We start from the raw sequence: 17,229 nt of genomic DNA, 5'->3' as shown, positions 1-17,229 counted from the left end.
GGATCTCGATGCATCTCATGTTATCGCTGCGCTCCCATTGGTGGCGAGTCATTACTTAGCTAGAGCGTTGTAGACACTAGTGCGTGCATATCCTGGTTACGAGGCGTATTCAGAGACGCAGTTCTATTGCGTCTAGCGGTGTATGAGCAGACGACAACTAGTGACTGATGCAAGAAGGTATGTTCAAAGACATTACTTTAATTTTCACTTTTCGTTGTATGAACGTAGTCGGTCACTTAATTCATACACAGACATTCAGTATCGTGTGAACCGCGCTCTGTTGCATTGGTTATATCTGCTCCAAAGACATCTGGTGTAGAGTGTGTCTCTTCCTTGGTTCTTTTTCCAGAGATTCGCACAAGATGCTCCTTTTTCTATTAAAAGCTTCCTTTGCCATTGCTATCCTCCTTTTGACTTCCTGGTAGCAGTTCCTGTTACTGTTTATGGTACATCCCAAGTATTTGAAGCTGTTCACTTGCTCTAATTCTTCATTTAGAATTCGTACTCTTACCTTCTTTATTTTTCTTCCGATAACAATAGGATTCGTCTTTGCATTTATCTTCATCCCATACTGCTCATTTAGCTCCAGTAGCATATCCTTTAGGGGAGAGTCGGGTAGTATCGGACAGCGGGTAATATCGGACAGTGAGTTTCTTTCATCTACCACACGATGATAGTACTGATTGACATGGTTACGTTTCTGTGATGTCGCATAGAGAAACCTAACCATGTCATTCAGGTACTACCATATGGTGGTAGATGAAAGAAACGCACTGTCCGATACTACCGATGTTCGATACTACCCGACTCTCCCCTAATATCGTTTCCTCTTTTGCTACTAACGACATATCAGCTGCAAATCTTATGCACTTCCTCGTAATTATTACACCTGCCATGTTCTGAAAGGACAGTTTTCCACTAAATTTTCCAAATAAATGTTTAAGAGTTTAGGTGATGACGGGAATCCTTGACTACGCCTCTCTATTTCACCTCCTTCTGACATTTCTTTTGCTATTGTTTGGAGAAATGAGATCAAAATAATTTTCATAATTTTGCGAAAATTCTGCGTCAAGAAGAGGACATTTTTATTGGCAGAAGTGTTTAGAGTTAAGAATATTAAGAAAGAAGAGCTGCTGAATATTACTAAATATCTCGGTAATGTTAAGGAAAATCATGTCAGTTATTTCGCAATAGAAGCGACTGTATATTTTTTTTCTATCTTCGCCATTCATGCTGTCAAGGCTCATTCTTTTCGATCGAGAACAACTTCTAGGTCGAGAATATTTTCCGTTTCATTTCACACTTTGTCAAAGTTTTCCCCTAAATACTGTAATGGCATTAGAAATCGGCCAGTTTGTAATTGTAGAATCTAATATTGACCTGTTTAGTTTGAAGAATACTGATGAGCATTGCTAAGTGAGGAAAAGCTTTCCAGCAGGAAATTGAAATCGAAATCATTTCGAAGACTAAGAGGACCATGAGCAGAGCAAATAGTATCTTGATGTCACAGGAATATAATTAACAAGACATTTAATTCCATCTTTCCATCAATGAACAGATTGGACAGCACGACTCTGATACTGTCAACCAGGGGCGGCTTTAGGGGTACTGCCATGGCACTGCATAAACGAAATATAATTAAATCTGATTTTTAATTGTACATTCAGAGCGCTATGAGGTCAGAAATATTATTAAAATATGGATGTATCATTGAATGATTCCAGCAGAACTATCGCGTCGCGCTGCTGAATGGCTGTACATATCTTTGTCATTCGAGCATGCGCAGAAGTGTTTTGGAATCCATTCTATACTCTATAACAATAATACTGGAAAGCTTGCCTGTTTCAAAGACGTAGTTATATATCTAGACACACAATTGGCGCTGATGCCGTGTACAAATTTGAAATCTCTCGCGCAGGTTCGCGCGACGCCATGTCTTGGGAGTAGAAGCACTTTGTCAAACGTCAACACATGGAGATTCACGTGTTCATTTGTGTTGTTTACTTTCAATAGAGTGTTGATTTGTGTTGTCTACTTTTAATAGTGCATTAAAGTTAAAGTTAACAGCAAGTTTAGTCTTTAGCATTGATGGAGTGCATTAATAGTCATTTCTAATAATAAAATTAGTGTATTTTAAAAATGCGTAATATCTTCGAAGCGTGAATGTGTTCCTACAACTTAGAGATGCACGTTCCTAACGTGTAGATGTTATTAATTGAATTTAATTGGGTGACTAGTGCCATTCTTTATGGTGAATTCGTGCACAACGTTTAATTGTACGTATACGTACAAGGAAGGATCTGGAAGCACTTTATCAACACATGGAGATTCACGTGTTCATTTGTGTTTACTTTTAATGGTGTGTTAATTTGTGTTATTTTTTTATAGTGCATTAAAGTTAAAGTTAATAGGAAGTTCAGTTTTTAGTCAGTGATGGAGTACATTAATAGTCGTTTCTAACAATTAGTGTATTTTAAAAATGCGTAATATCTTCGAAGTGTGAATGTGTTCCTACAAGTTACAGATGCACGTTGCTAACGTGTAGGTTTGTTATTGTTTAATAAGTTCTACGCCTAAGTAGTAAATTTGAGTGTGCCGTTCACTATTGTGAATTCGTGTGCAGCGTTTAATTGTACATACACGTACAAGAAAGGATCTAGAATTTCTCTGCACAAGTAAGTACAGTAATATAATTACCGTACAATTTATTTCTTGCTTGCTTAGCCTAGTTGGACATGTACCGAGATAATAGCTACAGACGAAGACGAATATCTAACTCAAAAAAGCGTTGTTCTGAATATTAGGTTTTCAAAATACCGCTAATAAACTTATTTAAACTTATAACTTAGTGCTACTAATTACTAATTCAAAATTTGTTTGACAGAGTAATTAATGCCTGTAAAGTATATTTTATAGTCCTACTACTGCTATGATAATAAGCTAATGAATGGTACTTACGCCAATATTTTCAAAATAAAACAATAGGCTTACATATTTTTTACAGGTATGGAAGCAGAGATATTAATATTTTTAAACGTGTTAAATTGACCATAATGACCATATATACATAAAGATCAGATATCACCATACACCTAAAAGTTCTAACATGAATTTACATAAATTTGTAAGAAATTTAAGGAAGTCCATCTTATTAATTAAGAATCAATAGGTAAGCTCTTATTCTGTACACTAGGCCTAAAATTCATATAGCCTATTAGTGTTCAAGTACCTATATTTGACGGAGTAATTCCTGCATGTAAAGTTTATTTTATATTACTATGATAATAAGCTAATGAATGGTATTTATATCTTAAAACTAGAACATTAGTGTACATGTTTTTATTTGACAGATGTATTATACTATACAATATGAAAGCAGCTCAAATTGTTCGTTTCTCTTCTACATCAAAGGAAACATATGTACATAGTAGGATATATATTGTTTTATGTAATGTACAATACATAGCTGGCAGTGTTTTACGAATAACAGGTAATAGACTACTAATACATAACTTTATTTTCACCTGAACTGGCTTACAATATGCATTTGTATTTTTTATTCGCTCTAAAATGATGTCAAATAACTACAACGTCTTTGATAATTATCAAATTGTTTCCGTCATCTTTCTTTTCACGTCATACTAACGGTAACTTGAATTATGTCCACAACGTAGTCGCTTTAAATCTCAACAGGATTTTGTTTCATTTAGTTACTACGATTGGTTTATAAAATATAAAAACATATTATTTTAAACCTTAAACATTGCATATGCGAATGTCTGCTAGCCGGCGCTCTCCCCAAACATGGCGGCGGGCGCAAGCTTCAATTTGTCCCGACTCTGAACTTCTGCGCAGCCTGGTCTGTAGGGGCTCGGCCTGTTTAGCATTGCAAGCGGCGGCGAAAAGTGACTTGTGCTGCTATCTAGCGGATTGGATTTTTTATACAATTCTTGCGGCGTGCTACGTCAGGACAAACGGAGAAGTGTTCATCTGATGTCAATAAAAAATGCAAATCAATAGTTTTATTTAGAGTCACAATGTTCACAACATTTTAAATTAATAAGAAGTTACACAGTTATTGGAATAAAAATGAAATGAAATGAAACAATTCTCGTATTTTCAAATGTAATTATGGTTTAGTTGTGCATGAATTTAGAAACTTTCATACATTGCGTATTTCGTCTCTTAGCTAATGGTTATCCATTTTATTATTGATGTAACAATTTATTTGCACACTGGAATATTTTTCAGTGAAGATACTGGCACAGTCGCTGCTTTAAGGATGAAGCCTGTATCTTGTATTTTATCTTTTACATCAAGCAGATGCGATTTTAAAATTTCTACAGGCATTGCATCTTTTGATAGAAAATAACTTATACGTAGTTTGCTTTAAAATTTTGCACATTCCTCGAATAATAAAATCTGAAATTTTTACGTCAGTTGAAGTTTGTTGATTAGGCCTGTCTATACCTAATTCAATGAATCCCTCAAGTGTCTGTTTCAGCATTGTAAGTTATATTTCCCTTGAAATACATTTTATCATCAACAATAATAGTTACAACCTTTTCATTCAATGGTACAATATCGGATTTTATTTTTAATAATTAATTGTAGAATGGCGCGATTTATACCGGGCCTATACCAAATTCATGAAGTCAATTTTTGAGAGATCTAACTGTTGGTAAACATAATTTTCTTCTTAGAAATCTTTCGCCTTGAGGTGAACATTAATGGAATGTTGCAGCAAAACTTTTATCGCAATTGGAATATCGTTTCCCCATTTCCTTCTTTTTATGCACACTTGTGACTAATGAATTCATAATCTTGAACAATTTTAATTAACTCGACATTTGGACTTGCTGTGTTTAGAGCTGTCATTTCCGCTTGAGCCAGTTTTTCTCTTTTAGGATTTCTTGCATCGTAAAAAAATGATCTTAATTTAGTGAATTAATGCCTTCAAAATATACGACTAGGCAAATTGTTTGTCCGGATAACTACCTGAATCACTTATTACGAAAAAAAACATGAGTCCACATTCTTCACAAAATCAACAATTTACATTTTTATGTTACGTATCCCAAGACACACTATTTGGATAAAAATGTAAAGACTTTTAAATTTTTATATGGAGAAACTATAAAGAAATTGTGTTTTATATGAACAATGTAAAGTAGATTTATACAGTTTAGTAACTGCTTCAGTTAACATAGAGACTTATGTCATTGCTAATGCCTATCTAATTGCACGATGGAGGAGTATGGTCTGTCGTTTCTGTCTAATATCAGAAATCCCGCAGCTTCCTCGATGCAAGCTCTAATATGTTTATTTGGGACCTTCGCGATTCTTTTATTGTGCTTTGATTTTGACTCATATTTTCGGAAGAAGGAGCTGTTAAATTCAGTGAAGGAATAACTATTATCTTCAGTCTGTCATTAAAAACAGAGTATTAAAAGTTAAGTCCTACGACCGATTTGAAACTTCGGTATACTTTTCCAATTTATTACACTCTATTTTTACTTATCCCTAATGTTTCGAATTATGGTTATTGAAATCCGATAATAAAAAGTGATCTGAATATATTTTGTGATTATTGTAGATATTAGGCTATATTATATCCCTCTAATTTTAAACGTTTCGTCTAGAACTGTTGACAGTGTTTTTAGTTAGTACTCGCATTTTGCTTATGACATTGTTTGTGTTTTGTTTTTTTAAAGAAGTTTATATAAGGACGCACATAGCGATAGTAGCTGGCGCGCCCTATTAAACCTCATGAACTAACGTCTGTCTGCGTTTATTTACCTGTATGAGCATGGCACACCTGAAAGACAAAAGCAAATAACTGTAGTGCCGGTAGTAGAAGCAGTAGTAATAGTAAATAATAATAATAATAATAATAATAATCGTCATCGTCATCATCATCATCTTGTAACAGAAAAGTACTATTCTACTGGTGTTTCATGACTACTCCCAATCTCTATCTTTCGGAAATCTGAAGAAAGATCTAGCATATTTTGCTAGGTATAATTTTTACAAAACATAGAACAAACATTTCCACATTTAACTGACATTGTGTAGGCTACAACTATAATGAGAATAATCCTTAGGACATCATGTGTTTGTTGAACAACGCTCATATCACAGTAAAGTTCAACGCGCTAATCGTCACATCATCCTCGCTGCCTACAATCCCTGCGTGAACTTTCCGGTATTATTTGATGGAGCAAAGGGCAAGGGGAAAGGTCTTATCCGGGCCATTCAGTTGACAGCTCGATTCGAGATGGCAGATTTGCTGACTTTCTGCCGGCAAACACGTTATTGGGAAGAGCGCGGGGGCGGCGTGTGGTGGAGGAAATGAATAAAATAAATACTGAATCACAAAACACACTTTCTTCATCAGATGAAGATAAACAGAAAGGAAATACATATGGAAAAACTAACTCTAGATTTGAACATAAATATGTAAATAAAAGGTGATAAATGTTTATGCAAAAAACAAATGGATTTGTTGATGTGATATTAAAAATTCTTTCTTCTGTTTTCCTCGTGTTCTTTTTGGTTGTATCTGGCATTGGTCTAAGAAAGGTGTGATGGATTTAGTTCTCATCTGGTAGCAAGATCCCAATTTTAGCCAGAAAGTCATTGAACTCTTAAAAATTGGAGTAAAATATAATTCAAGTAGGCTATAGAACAGTTTAGAAAACTTCAGAGTACTGTGAATTTATTATATTAATTTATTACTAGGTCTATTATTACTACTAGTATTATTATTATTACTACTACTATTATTATTATTACTATTACTACTACTATTATTATTATTACTATTATTATTATTATTATTATTATTATTATTATTATTATTATTATTATTATTATTATTATTATTATTATTGAAAATGTATAACTAGAACTCGATTGCTCACCCACATTGCTTTCAATCAGTTGCTGGTTTAACTTAGATTTATTCTTAAACCTCTCCTCATGCCGCGTTGTATTAATATGCTGCACAAAGTTATATTTTTTCTTTGCAGCAACACTCTTTTCACACACGGAGCAAAATAAGACACTGCCGTCCTCACTGAAAATATTACTCCCAAACGCATTTACACATTTGTGTAAGAATGCCGATTGAGAGGTTTTGTGGGTGGCATTCCGTAACTACAACAGCACCAATCACACACAGCTTATTGCACCAACGCGTATTGCACAACTCGCACACTGCAGCTTGGAACTCGGGGATTCACCATCCATGCACATGACATCATTCCGATAAGTGCGATAAGCAACTGACCTGCCTAGTAGCAGAAGCAGTATTATTTCACAACATCCTGGGTAATACCCAGCATTGCTTTCTTACGCATTCGACTGAAGTTAATTTTTATTAGCCAATAAAAAAGGGAATCAGTGATAAATGACGGCTAGAAGTGAAATATGCTCTTTTAAAATGACAGTTTTGAGTAAAATGTGCTCTTTTAAGTTAAAATCGTAAAATAAGTAAGCGAAAACGTTTTACTGCAGAATAAGCATTTAGGACCTATAAGCACTAACAAACATAGTTAAAACTTCTTATCTAGGTGTGTCTTACGAAGTATAACCTTTCTGCTTACCTTTAACAGTGTAGAAAAGACTACGCATTTTGCTTAGAAATCCGGGCTTTACTTTGCTCAAGCCCCTGTGTTGCCTGCCACGGCTGCGGTGCCGTCGTAACTTTGGACAATTAACGCGGAATAAAAACATTACTGAATAAACTAGCACTGCAGGCATTTCCTAACTGTGTCCCGGCCGGCGATGACCTTATTGCGATGAGAGGGTTGCCACTTATCTTCTGAACCAACAGAAACTTTCAAAATTCAAATCCAAAACGTAGTATCATTTTTTCAACAGTTTAAATAAACACATGCGTGCCGTGTTCATATGTGCAGCTTGTTTCCAGAAGGTGCCAAATCCAACTGGACAAAAAACTTTACTGAGCTACAATAATTATTGTAATATATCAGTATTTGATTTAGAGTTTATCTGCACATCTTTCAAGTTTTTATAGGAAATTTTGAGCTATTTCACATTTTATTCCAAAGTTATAGGGTAATTAATTTTGCATTTGGTACGTTTTGATATAAAACTCGGAAAGGTTTATATACAGTGCACTTAATACTAAATAACTTACATTAATAGTATATTTAGTATTAATAACAAAAGTTATTTCACATATAAGACAATATTTAGAATTAACATCTTGTCTCAGCAGCAACAAAAGCACAACTTACCAAACGCCATAGTGAACGTCAATAACATTAATAAAGGTGCATTTGATGTCAATGTTATTTATTTTCATGATTCTAATAATTTTAGCCCTTGGAACTGTCTTTTACGCTTTTCCGTACAAGTATACTTAGTTCACAATCAATTTGCAGACATTTTACGCTTCCTTTATTTGTCAGTACATTCTGGCACATCGACATATTCATCTCAAATATCAAAATCCAGTTTTAAGAGTTTATCACAAAGAGATATAACAAAAAGCACAAAAATGTTATGCCATGCACAAAACAGCCATTACTGAAAATTTAAGAACATGGCCATTCTCAGTTTCTGCATTGGCTGGCTGCTTTCGTGATGTAACAGAAACAGCCACCTGATTTCTTGCTATGAAAGATGAAGCGGATATGATATTTAGACGACCTCTACACACGGGATTAGCCTACGTACTTTTGACAAAAATTCTTTCATCTTCAGATTCCGAAACCTAGTAGGTATGTGCTGTCACATGTAACTCATTCTTCGAAAATTATGAATTTGGTACCTTTTGGAAACAAGCTGCACAATTATCATCGCGTACGGCGGTAATGGGTTAAGTTTCACTCGCAACCAAAATTGTATATTATCTCAATAGAATAGTGAGATAAATAAATGGCAGAACTCACATCCGAAAATTGCAAGAAACCGTTCTTCAACATTTACATCTTTAGAGAAATGACGAAATATTGATGACACATTATATTTCATTGAATGTCAGAAGTTTCGTCAAGAATCAATACAACAAAAACGTGAAATTAAGGGAAACCAAGGTGCAACAGTTTGCGAGGCGCTCTGACAGAGCGAAGTCACTTGTATATTACATTACAAATCAAGGACATAATAGCCCCCTAGACCTACAGAACTTCCGAAAATACATCATTGTAATTGGAAAAGTAATATTTACTTACTTACTTATGGCTTTTAAGGAACTCGGAGGTTCATTGCAGCCCTCACATAAGCCCACCATCGGTCCCTATCCTGAGCAAGATGGAAAAGCAATATTACTGTCGAAAATAGAGCATAAAGATGAAGTTTCACAAGAATAGGTTCTTCGATTTCTGCCTCGCACCAATCTTGTTACCTCTGATAAAACAAATCTAACAGTAAGCATATCGCGCATGTAATCATCGGACAAATTAACCATTAATCTTGGCGTAGTTAGCTTCATCAATGAAAAAATGGTTCAATTGCGGAGCAAACTTACAAACCTTCGGATTCTGTTCAGGCTGTAAAGAACTGTATAGAAGTACTTGTTATTTACATGTTTTTGAACAGTGTAGTATGTGGAAAATCAATTATTTCCAGCTGGACCTCTAGCGGCAAATTTTCTTGATTTACAGGATGAGGGAATAGAGAGGCTCTAATTTGGATAGCTTCAACTCCACTTATACTGTATACCAGATCTATGTCTTTGGAGCAGATATAACCGACGGAAGAAATGCAAGAGAGCGCGGTTCACACGATACTGAATGTGTGTGTATGAATTACGTGACCGACTACGTTCATATAACGAAAGTGAAAATTAAAGTAATGTCTTTGAACATACCTTCTTGCATCAGTCACTAGTTGTCGTCTGTTCATACACCGCTAGACGCAATAGAACTGTAGCAGTGGACGCTCGTGTCTCATAATCAGGATATGCACGCGCTAGTGTCTACAACGCTCTCAGCTAAGATGACTCGCCAACCAACGATAACATGACGTGCATCGAGACCCTTGTTATGGTCTGCTCCAAAGACATCTGATATAGAGTGTAGTATTTCTCATTACTGCTTTTGTTAATATTCCAACATTTTGCACATATTAACCGCATTATATCTCTTTTTTTCTACTAAAGCAGACTTCTGTGTCTCCATGGTGAATGCTAAATGTACAGCCCTTCCTTACACTATCCAGGCCACTGACTCTTAATATGTAATAATTAAATTGATTAAGGTAAATTAATATAAAATAAGGAATAATAGAAATGTAACAATACATGACTGTAACCTACCTACTTGCTAACGTTACAACTGCACTATACCCTCACAAGTTAAGTATTTAGGCACTATTATTGGCCATTATTTAAAAGGGAACAAGCATATCTTCTTCCTGTGTAACAGATTGCGTAAAAAAGCCCATAAATTTTCCATTTTACGTTTTTATGAACATATTTATGTTCTGCATACCGTGTACTTAGCTCTGTTGCATAGCATGGTGTATTAGGTTGGGGACTAATGGCGAAATCAAACCTCCGCCGTTTAAATTTGCTCCAAAAAAAAAAACAAAGATCATAATTTGTCTCTATAAACCTTTTGATTACCCAACGAAATTAATTTTTCAGGAATTTGGTATATTTAATCCAGAACAAATTTATAACCAAACATTGCTAATTTACTTCCATAAAAATCACAATACCATACGAGACAAAACTACAGTTTGTTTCTAAACATCCCCTAATGACACACAAATGCACCCAGAATATATATTACATTGATCAGAGCTAAGTACACTAAGTACACTGAACACATAGATTTGCAAAAAAAATTAGATTAATTAATTGTTTTGTCTTTTCTTAAGCTAATTGACTTTAAAATTGTAATATAATACTCGTGTACTTTTGTATTTTCTGTATTTGTATATAATATTACATGATGTCTACTTTACTACATATTAATATTATTGTATTATTATATTCAATTTTGTATAACTTAACTGAACTGCGCCTGAGCACGAGACTCTGCGATGCCTGATATAGTGGAAACCTTGTGTATTAAATAAATAAATGTTTAAATTTGAAATAAGAAGATGAATAAAAGTATAGCTAGTGAGATATTTGTCACTGATATATTTCCGCTACAATTATTACTGGTTTGTTTCTTTTTTCAGGCCCTGAATCTGGCGAAATCTTGCGAAGAGTGGGATTTCGTAAGTTATTCTTCAGCTTTCATACTATAGATCATAGTGTATATTCCTTACAAGGAGTCCATAACACTTATATGAAGAGGTGAGACTGAGATAGTTCAAAGCCACTTACTTAATTACTTATGGCTTTCAAGGAACCCGCAGGTTCATTGCCGCCCCCACACAAGCCCGCCATCGGCGCCTATCCTGAGCAAGATTAATCCAGTCCATATCATCATATCCCACCTCCCTCAAATCCATTTTAACATTATCCTCCCATCTACGTTTCGGCCTCCCCAAAGGTCTTCTTCCCTCCGGTCTGCCAACTAACACTAGGCTATATATTACCGTCGTTGTTCCTGCAATAACTCCGATCTGACATATTTATCGATTTTCAGATTTTTTGTCCTATTAAATAACTTAAATTGTGATAAAGCAAATAATATAATTTCCTATATGTAATTACATTTATTTCTTTCGAAAATGTAAGAATTCATAATCTCCTATGTACGGCTGCCATAGAATGAATAAATATGTGTTTTTTCTTCCTACTTAAAATTTTATGTTTTGCACATAGGAGTTATTGCAGGAACAACAACGCTATGCATTTCTGGATTCGCCCATACGTGCTACATGCCCTAGCCATCTCTAACATCTGGGTTTAACATTTCTAATTATACCAGGTAAAGAATACAATGCGCGCAGTTCTGCATTATATAACTTTCTCCATTCACCTGTAACTTCATTCAGCTTGTTTCTTCTCCAGTATCTGTCGAATACAAAAAATCTAATCAGTAGGTCCAAAGCCACACTTTTAACAATTTTTTGTGCGAGTTGATTTATAGTTAACATTTTTTTCCAATTTATAATTTATTTATTTAATATTGGACATATCAGGCAAAGCCCAATTATAGTGTTCAAAACTGACAAAGTAATTTATAAAATATAAACAAGGAAAATGAAACAAACATACTCTTCTTAAAAATTGAAACAAAATAGAGAAAAAGAGAAAGAAAAAAAGAGAAGTTGAAAATAACGTGTGAAAGTAGCTTGAAAATATCTAGCAACAATATTTTGCAAAATATGGTAACAAATAATTCTCTATCTAGAGAAATTCATATTGAAAATATCAACATTCGGACGGGGATGTAATTCTTACACATATGGGGAAGCTACTAATAAAATATTGTAAATATTACCTAATAATTGACGTAAATATACTCCGACGAAATTACGATTCCACACTTAATAGTATTGGACTGTGAACCTTTAATACGCTCTCCTGTAAATTTTGTCTGTGTGGCTTAGGGCTATATTATTCTCACCACTTCATATGACTGAATTTTCATATGAAAAGCAGCCATTGAAAAATATTTTTGAAAATAGTTACTTTTTAGAACAGATATGTTATCAGTTTCGGATTATATACCTTACTTTAAAGCTCTTCTTATGCTCCATCCATACAAAAATTGTTATGGGTCATTGTCTCCTTTTTACACACCTTCCTTAGTTCATAATCATTCATTGATACATTCTCTTCAAACATTTGTCATTTCAGCAGAGCTATTTGATTTTTTAAATGAAGACTCGTGTGCTGGGAGAATTTATAAATGTCTCATTTTGTTCTCAAACATAAAAATAAAGACTAGAAGAAAGAATTTTTCTTATGCCTAACATTCAAACGCTCCATACAGGGTGCAAGGGGTATAAGCGCCGTCCTTTTCTCAGTCGTCGGGGGCGGTCTACAGGGTCAAAACTTGATAGTTTTCCCAGAAAAAGATATTTACTTCCTGCGTTACACTGCTTGTGTTGTTAGTCAAATTACGAAAACAATTACATATCTAGCAAAGAGGCAATATCAGTTTAAATAAATACGCGTGCGTTTTATTATGTTTTCGCGAAATAAACGACGCCGCGAGTTCTAAATCTGCACTTTGAAAGGTTCTCGCAATGCGACCAGATACGAGTAACCTCGCCATGTGACGGGCATCATGTAGAATCTGAGTGAGGACATTTATGCAGTTTTATCGGAAATTCGGAAACTTTACAGGGAAGGGCATGAAGCTCTGTGTCCCATTTCTCTTAGGACTCATCCCTTAGGAAAACCACGGAAATCCCTTAGGCAGGATGAGTTGTCTCAATTTCAGAGACTAGCCAATTGTCTCTTAGAATGACTTTATGAATCTATGGGTGTAGACTAGCCAATTGGCTCTATGATGATTCCATGGATGGGCAAGAGGGGTACCAATGAGGAGTGATTACGTTTAGCCCAAGTTAGGACAAGATCATTTCAAAGCGGTTGCACTATCCAATGAGATTCATGGAGTTGAGACGTCACTACCAAAACCTGGAGTAGCGCCGGCCTCCCTGTCCTCCTGTCTTAGAAGCCTAAATAACAGGAATTTATACTTCGGTCATCTGCACTAAGGCAAAGAGAAAAGGAACTCAATAAAATATGAATGGAACACAATTCAGAATTTTGATAAATCTTAGTTATCTATTAATAGCAAAATAACAAATAGCCATTGACAGTATCAAGATCTTCCAGAAACCGTCTCATTTCATCTTCAGATAGCAACTCAACCTGAACATCACTGTCAGTCTTAAGTTGTTTGTAAAATTCAACTGTTGCCCAGGCCTCTCCAAAGTGCAGAATCAGTAAGTGCAGCACGTCATTCCTCTTCGCACTCCAGTATTCATTCTTGAAGGCGCCGGCATCCATGTTTCAGGGGCAAACTTTTCTTGCTGCACTTATCTCCACATTGTAATGAAGTACTCCTTGAACCACAACATTTTCTGTTGGTGTGGCACCACGTTTAAGAATAAATTGTTCCATAGGTTAAGAATCGAAAATGCCGTAGATTTGGTTTCTTTAGAATCTTTGCAACACTTGTGTTCCAGTCCAATGTTGAACAGTGTACCATACTGTAGTATTCCTTTGGCGTCTTCGGCTCTTCTTCTATCCTACCGATCGGGTGGCCGGCAGTGGGAAGGAAGTGTTCTGTTTCCTTTATATTGAGGAGCCTCTGAAACAAGCCATTTTATTAACATTCCGATCATCGTTGTGTTCTTGTTTTGGCCTCCACAACCATCGGCGAAGAGGCGCATTGCACAGTAGTCATGTGGTTCAGTATGGTTAAACTATGGTAAATTGCAGAAGCTATTTGTGAAGAGTCTTTATAGCTATGTCCCTCAGTCCGAAGATCTCGTCCCGTGGCTGCCTGTTAGTTGATGACCGCCCGCAAGCGCTCCTCAATCGTATAAATGCACCAGCCTTCAGTAATAGGCTGCTTGAGCCAGCAGTTTTGGTAGTGCAGGATTCTTTTGCCAATCAAATGTTAGTGTTAGAGCATTTTCTTCGCCACTTTTTACGCGTTTAAACATTAATTTCCCCTAATTTGTGACTGACAAATTCAAGTTGAAGATCAACATTATTCTTATCCATCTGCATTCTTTCCTCGTACTGGATACACTTAGAACAACAATCAGTGGTCGGAGTGTCGAAACTTAGGTTGCACTCCAACACGGAAATATCTCTAAAATATTCGTAATTAACTTTTAACTCGACTGAACAACTACTGTCATAAAGGTCATGAAAATTGTTTATAGTTAAAGTACTGTCTAGATAATGTTATTTGTTTCTACAGTAATGGGATTCCAAAGGCACAAGTGTTTCGATATATTTTTAATTGCGATTTTCTTTGCCTCATGCATGTGAGAGCGGTGGTCTCCACCACGTTTATCTTGAGCACATTCGCCAGTTGCAAAATGGTCACGGCATATCCTTAAAATAATTTTTTTCTCAAGGCCTGAAATACTCAAAAATATTTGTATATACACACACCTCAAGTGTGCTGACAAGACGCAAGAAACCCAACTTTGAGTGCACACAAACTCTGTGTGATTTGACCACAATTCAAGTCACACAATTTGTGTGCACTCAAAGTTGGGTTTCTGACGCCTTGTCAGCCCACTTGAGGTGTGTGGATGTAATGGGAAAAGTTGAGACGGTGTTGGGTGTAGTTCCTGGGTATGTCAGTTGGTACAGCGTTGGTCAGCTAAGCCAAAGATCCCGGGATCGATACCCGGCTCCGGAACAATTTTTCCTTTACAATTATTCAAGTATGCTTCAGAGGGAGCTATAGTCAGACCTGCGAACTTTAACTAATGCCATCACGTGTCATTGGCATTAAATATTTAGTCCAAACTTGCGTGGTTTGTTTTCGATCACCACGACAACTGTCTTTCTTTGGAGTTTCTGTTATAGTATACTTTAAAACAACGTTGTGTCATTGAAGTTTCATTTTAGTGTGGTCGATTGTTATGGGGCAAATTAACTGATGAAACTTTCGTAGGCCTATGGTTAACTCGGAGCAGTGGAAATCATTCCTCTTTAAGTGTTTACACATTAGAAACTTTGGTAGACATTTTGTACAATACCTTGTCTCTTTATTTACATTCTTCATCCATGTAGCAGTCTACCTTAATTTGTCCCTTAAGTGAAGATGTTACTGGACCAGATACTCGCCTAACCTTACTCTCAAAATTTGTAGACGGCTGCTGTCGGTCATCCATAGTCTTGATAAACGCTATGATGAATCAAAACATAATAATTAATACAATGATTAAACTGAGAACATATGAATAAAAGTATAGTATGGCAGTGGCGGCTCGTAGTACGTAATGCTGCTTGTCGTCGTCGTCAGTATGTGCCGTGTTGTTGCTGCTGTGTGTGATGTTGAAGACAGTTTATGTGCCGGTACACTATTTACATTGTAAAAGAACACTTATGGCCGGTTTCACCAACCTTCGTTATCATTATAACGTCTCGTTAAATAATTTAATGACACGTTAGTCAGTTTTTGTGTTTCACCAAGTATCATTATTGCTAACGCATCTTTAAATTCATCGTTAATTTATTAGGACCTATTCGTCGCATTAAAACAGTGACGATTCGTTAAGAAGTCAACAACATGGCGGACGTAATTATTCGGTGATGAAGTTCTTTATTTAGAACTTAAGCATAATGACGAACTTATATGTTGTAATAACACTCGGAATAATCATTTTGAAGATTTAAGTGATAAAGAATTCCACGAAAGCTACACATTAAGGAAATAAGTAGTAAGAATGATGCTAGAAGAAACTGAATATAGGTTAGAATACGACAGATAGGAATCACCCACTTAATGCCTCTTCAACAGATTCTTCTCGCTTTAAGATAACGTTGCGGGAAGTTTTGAAATAATAATTGATGATATGAACGGGGTATCAAAAGCTGTATTGTCTAGATATGTGAATAAAATATCAGACGTACATCAACAATACAATAGTCATTATTTCTATAGCTTATAGCTAAATTTTCTGTTGTCACAGACAACATAGATTGTGTACATGTCCCAATCGTATATTCTGGCAGTAATATAGCCAAAAGATTCTGCAATAGAAGATCCTGTTTTTCATTCAATATTCAAACAATTACATAGGCCTATGTAAAGCTCCGCATAGAAAAATTGTGGCTAAACTAGCGCTGAGGTAGTTTCCTTCGTACTCATACGAATCTGTGACAGGTTACGTTTGATTAGTTTAGGTTTTTGTTATGCCTTGCATATACGATCAACTGCATTACCACAAAAAAAAATCACTTATAAATTCAACGATTTTCACTTCTGAAACCAGCAGAACTACATCAGCGCTAGTTTAGTTGTAATAGGTTAGAATACGACAGATAGGAATCATCCACTTAACGCCTCTCCAACATATTCTTCTCGGTTTAAGATAATGTTACGGTCTACACGGATAGCACAACATTCCAAAGGAGGATGCCTTTTAAATGAAAAGGGTGCAAAGAGATTTTCTTTTAGGAGACAATGGATACCCCTTAAAATTCAATTTAATGACACCTCTCCTGAATCCTGTCACACAAGCATGGCAAAATTGTTACAGGGTACTACATAAATCTGTATGAAATACAGTGGGAAATTGGTATGCAATTTATGGAAGAGCGATTTCCCGTCCTAAATTTAGGCCTAATAGCCTATAACTGCTTAG

General features: G+C 35.6%; 1 protein-coding gene across 1 annotated transcript in view; it reads left to right on the top strand.

Moving 5' to 3' along the window:
• LOC138693956 (uncharacterized) overlaps positions 1-17,229 on the top strand; it is a 250,879-nt gene that overhangs the window by 211,546 nt on the left and 22,104 nt on the right. Inside the window, exon 12 of the mRNA XM_069817684.1 lies at positions 11,164-11,202. Within this exon, the coding sequence (XP_069673785.1) occupies positions 11,164-11,202 (39 nt within the window). The remainder of the gene's footprint in view (positions 1-11,163; positions 11,203-17,229) is intronic.

This window comes from Periplaneta americana, unplaced genomic scaffold, assembly GCF_040183065.1.
Source record: "Periplaneta americana isolate PAMFEO1 unplaced genomic scaffold, P.americana_PAMFEO1_priV1 scaffold_26, whole genome shotgun sequence".
Taxonomy (NCBI): Eukaryota; Metazoa; Arthropoda; class Insecta; order Blattodea; family Blattidae; genus Periplaneta; species Periplaneta americana.
This window is presented reverse-complemented; position numbering and strand designations above follow the sequence as displayed.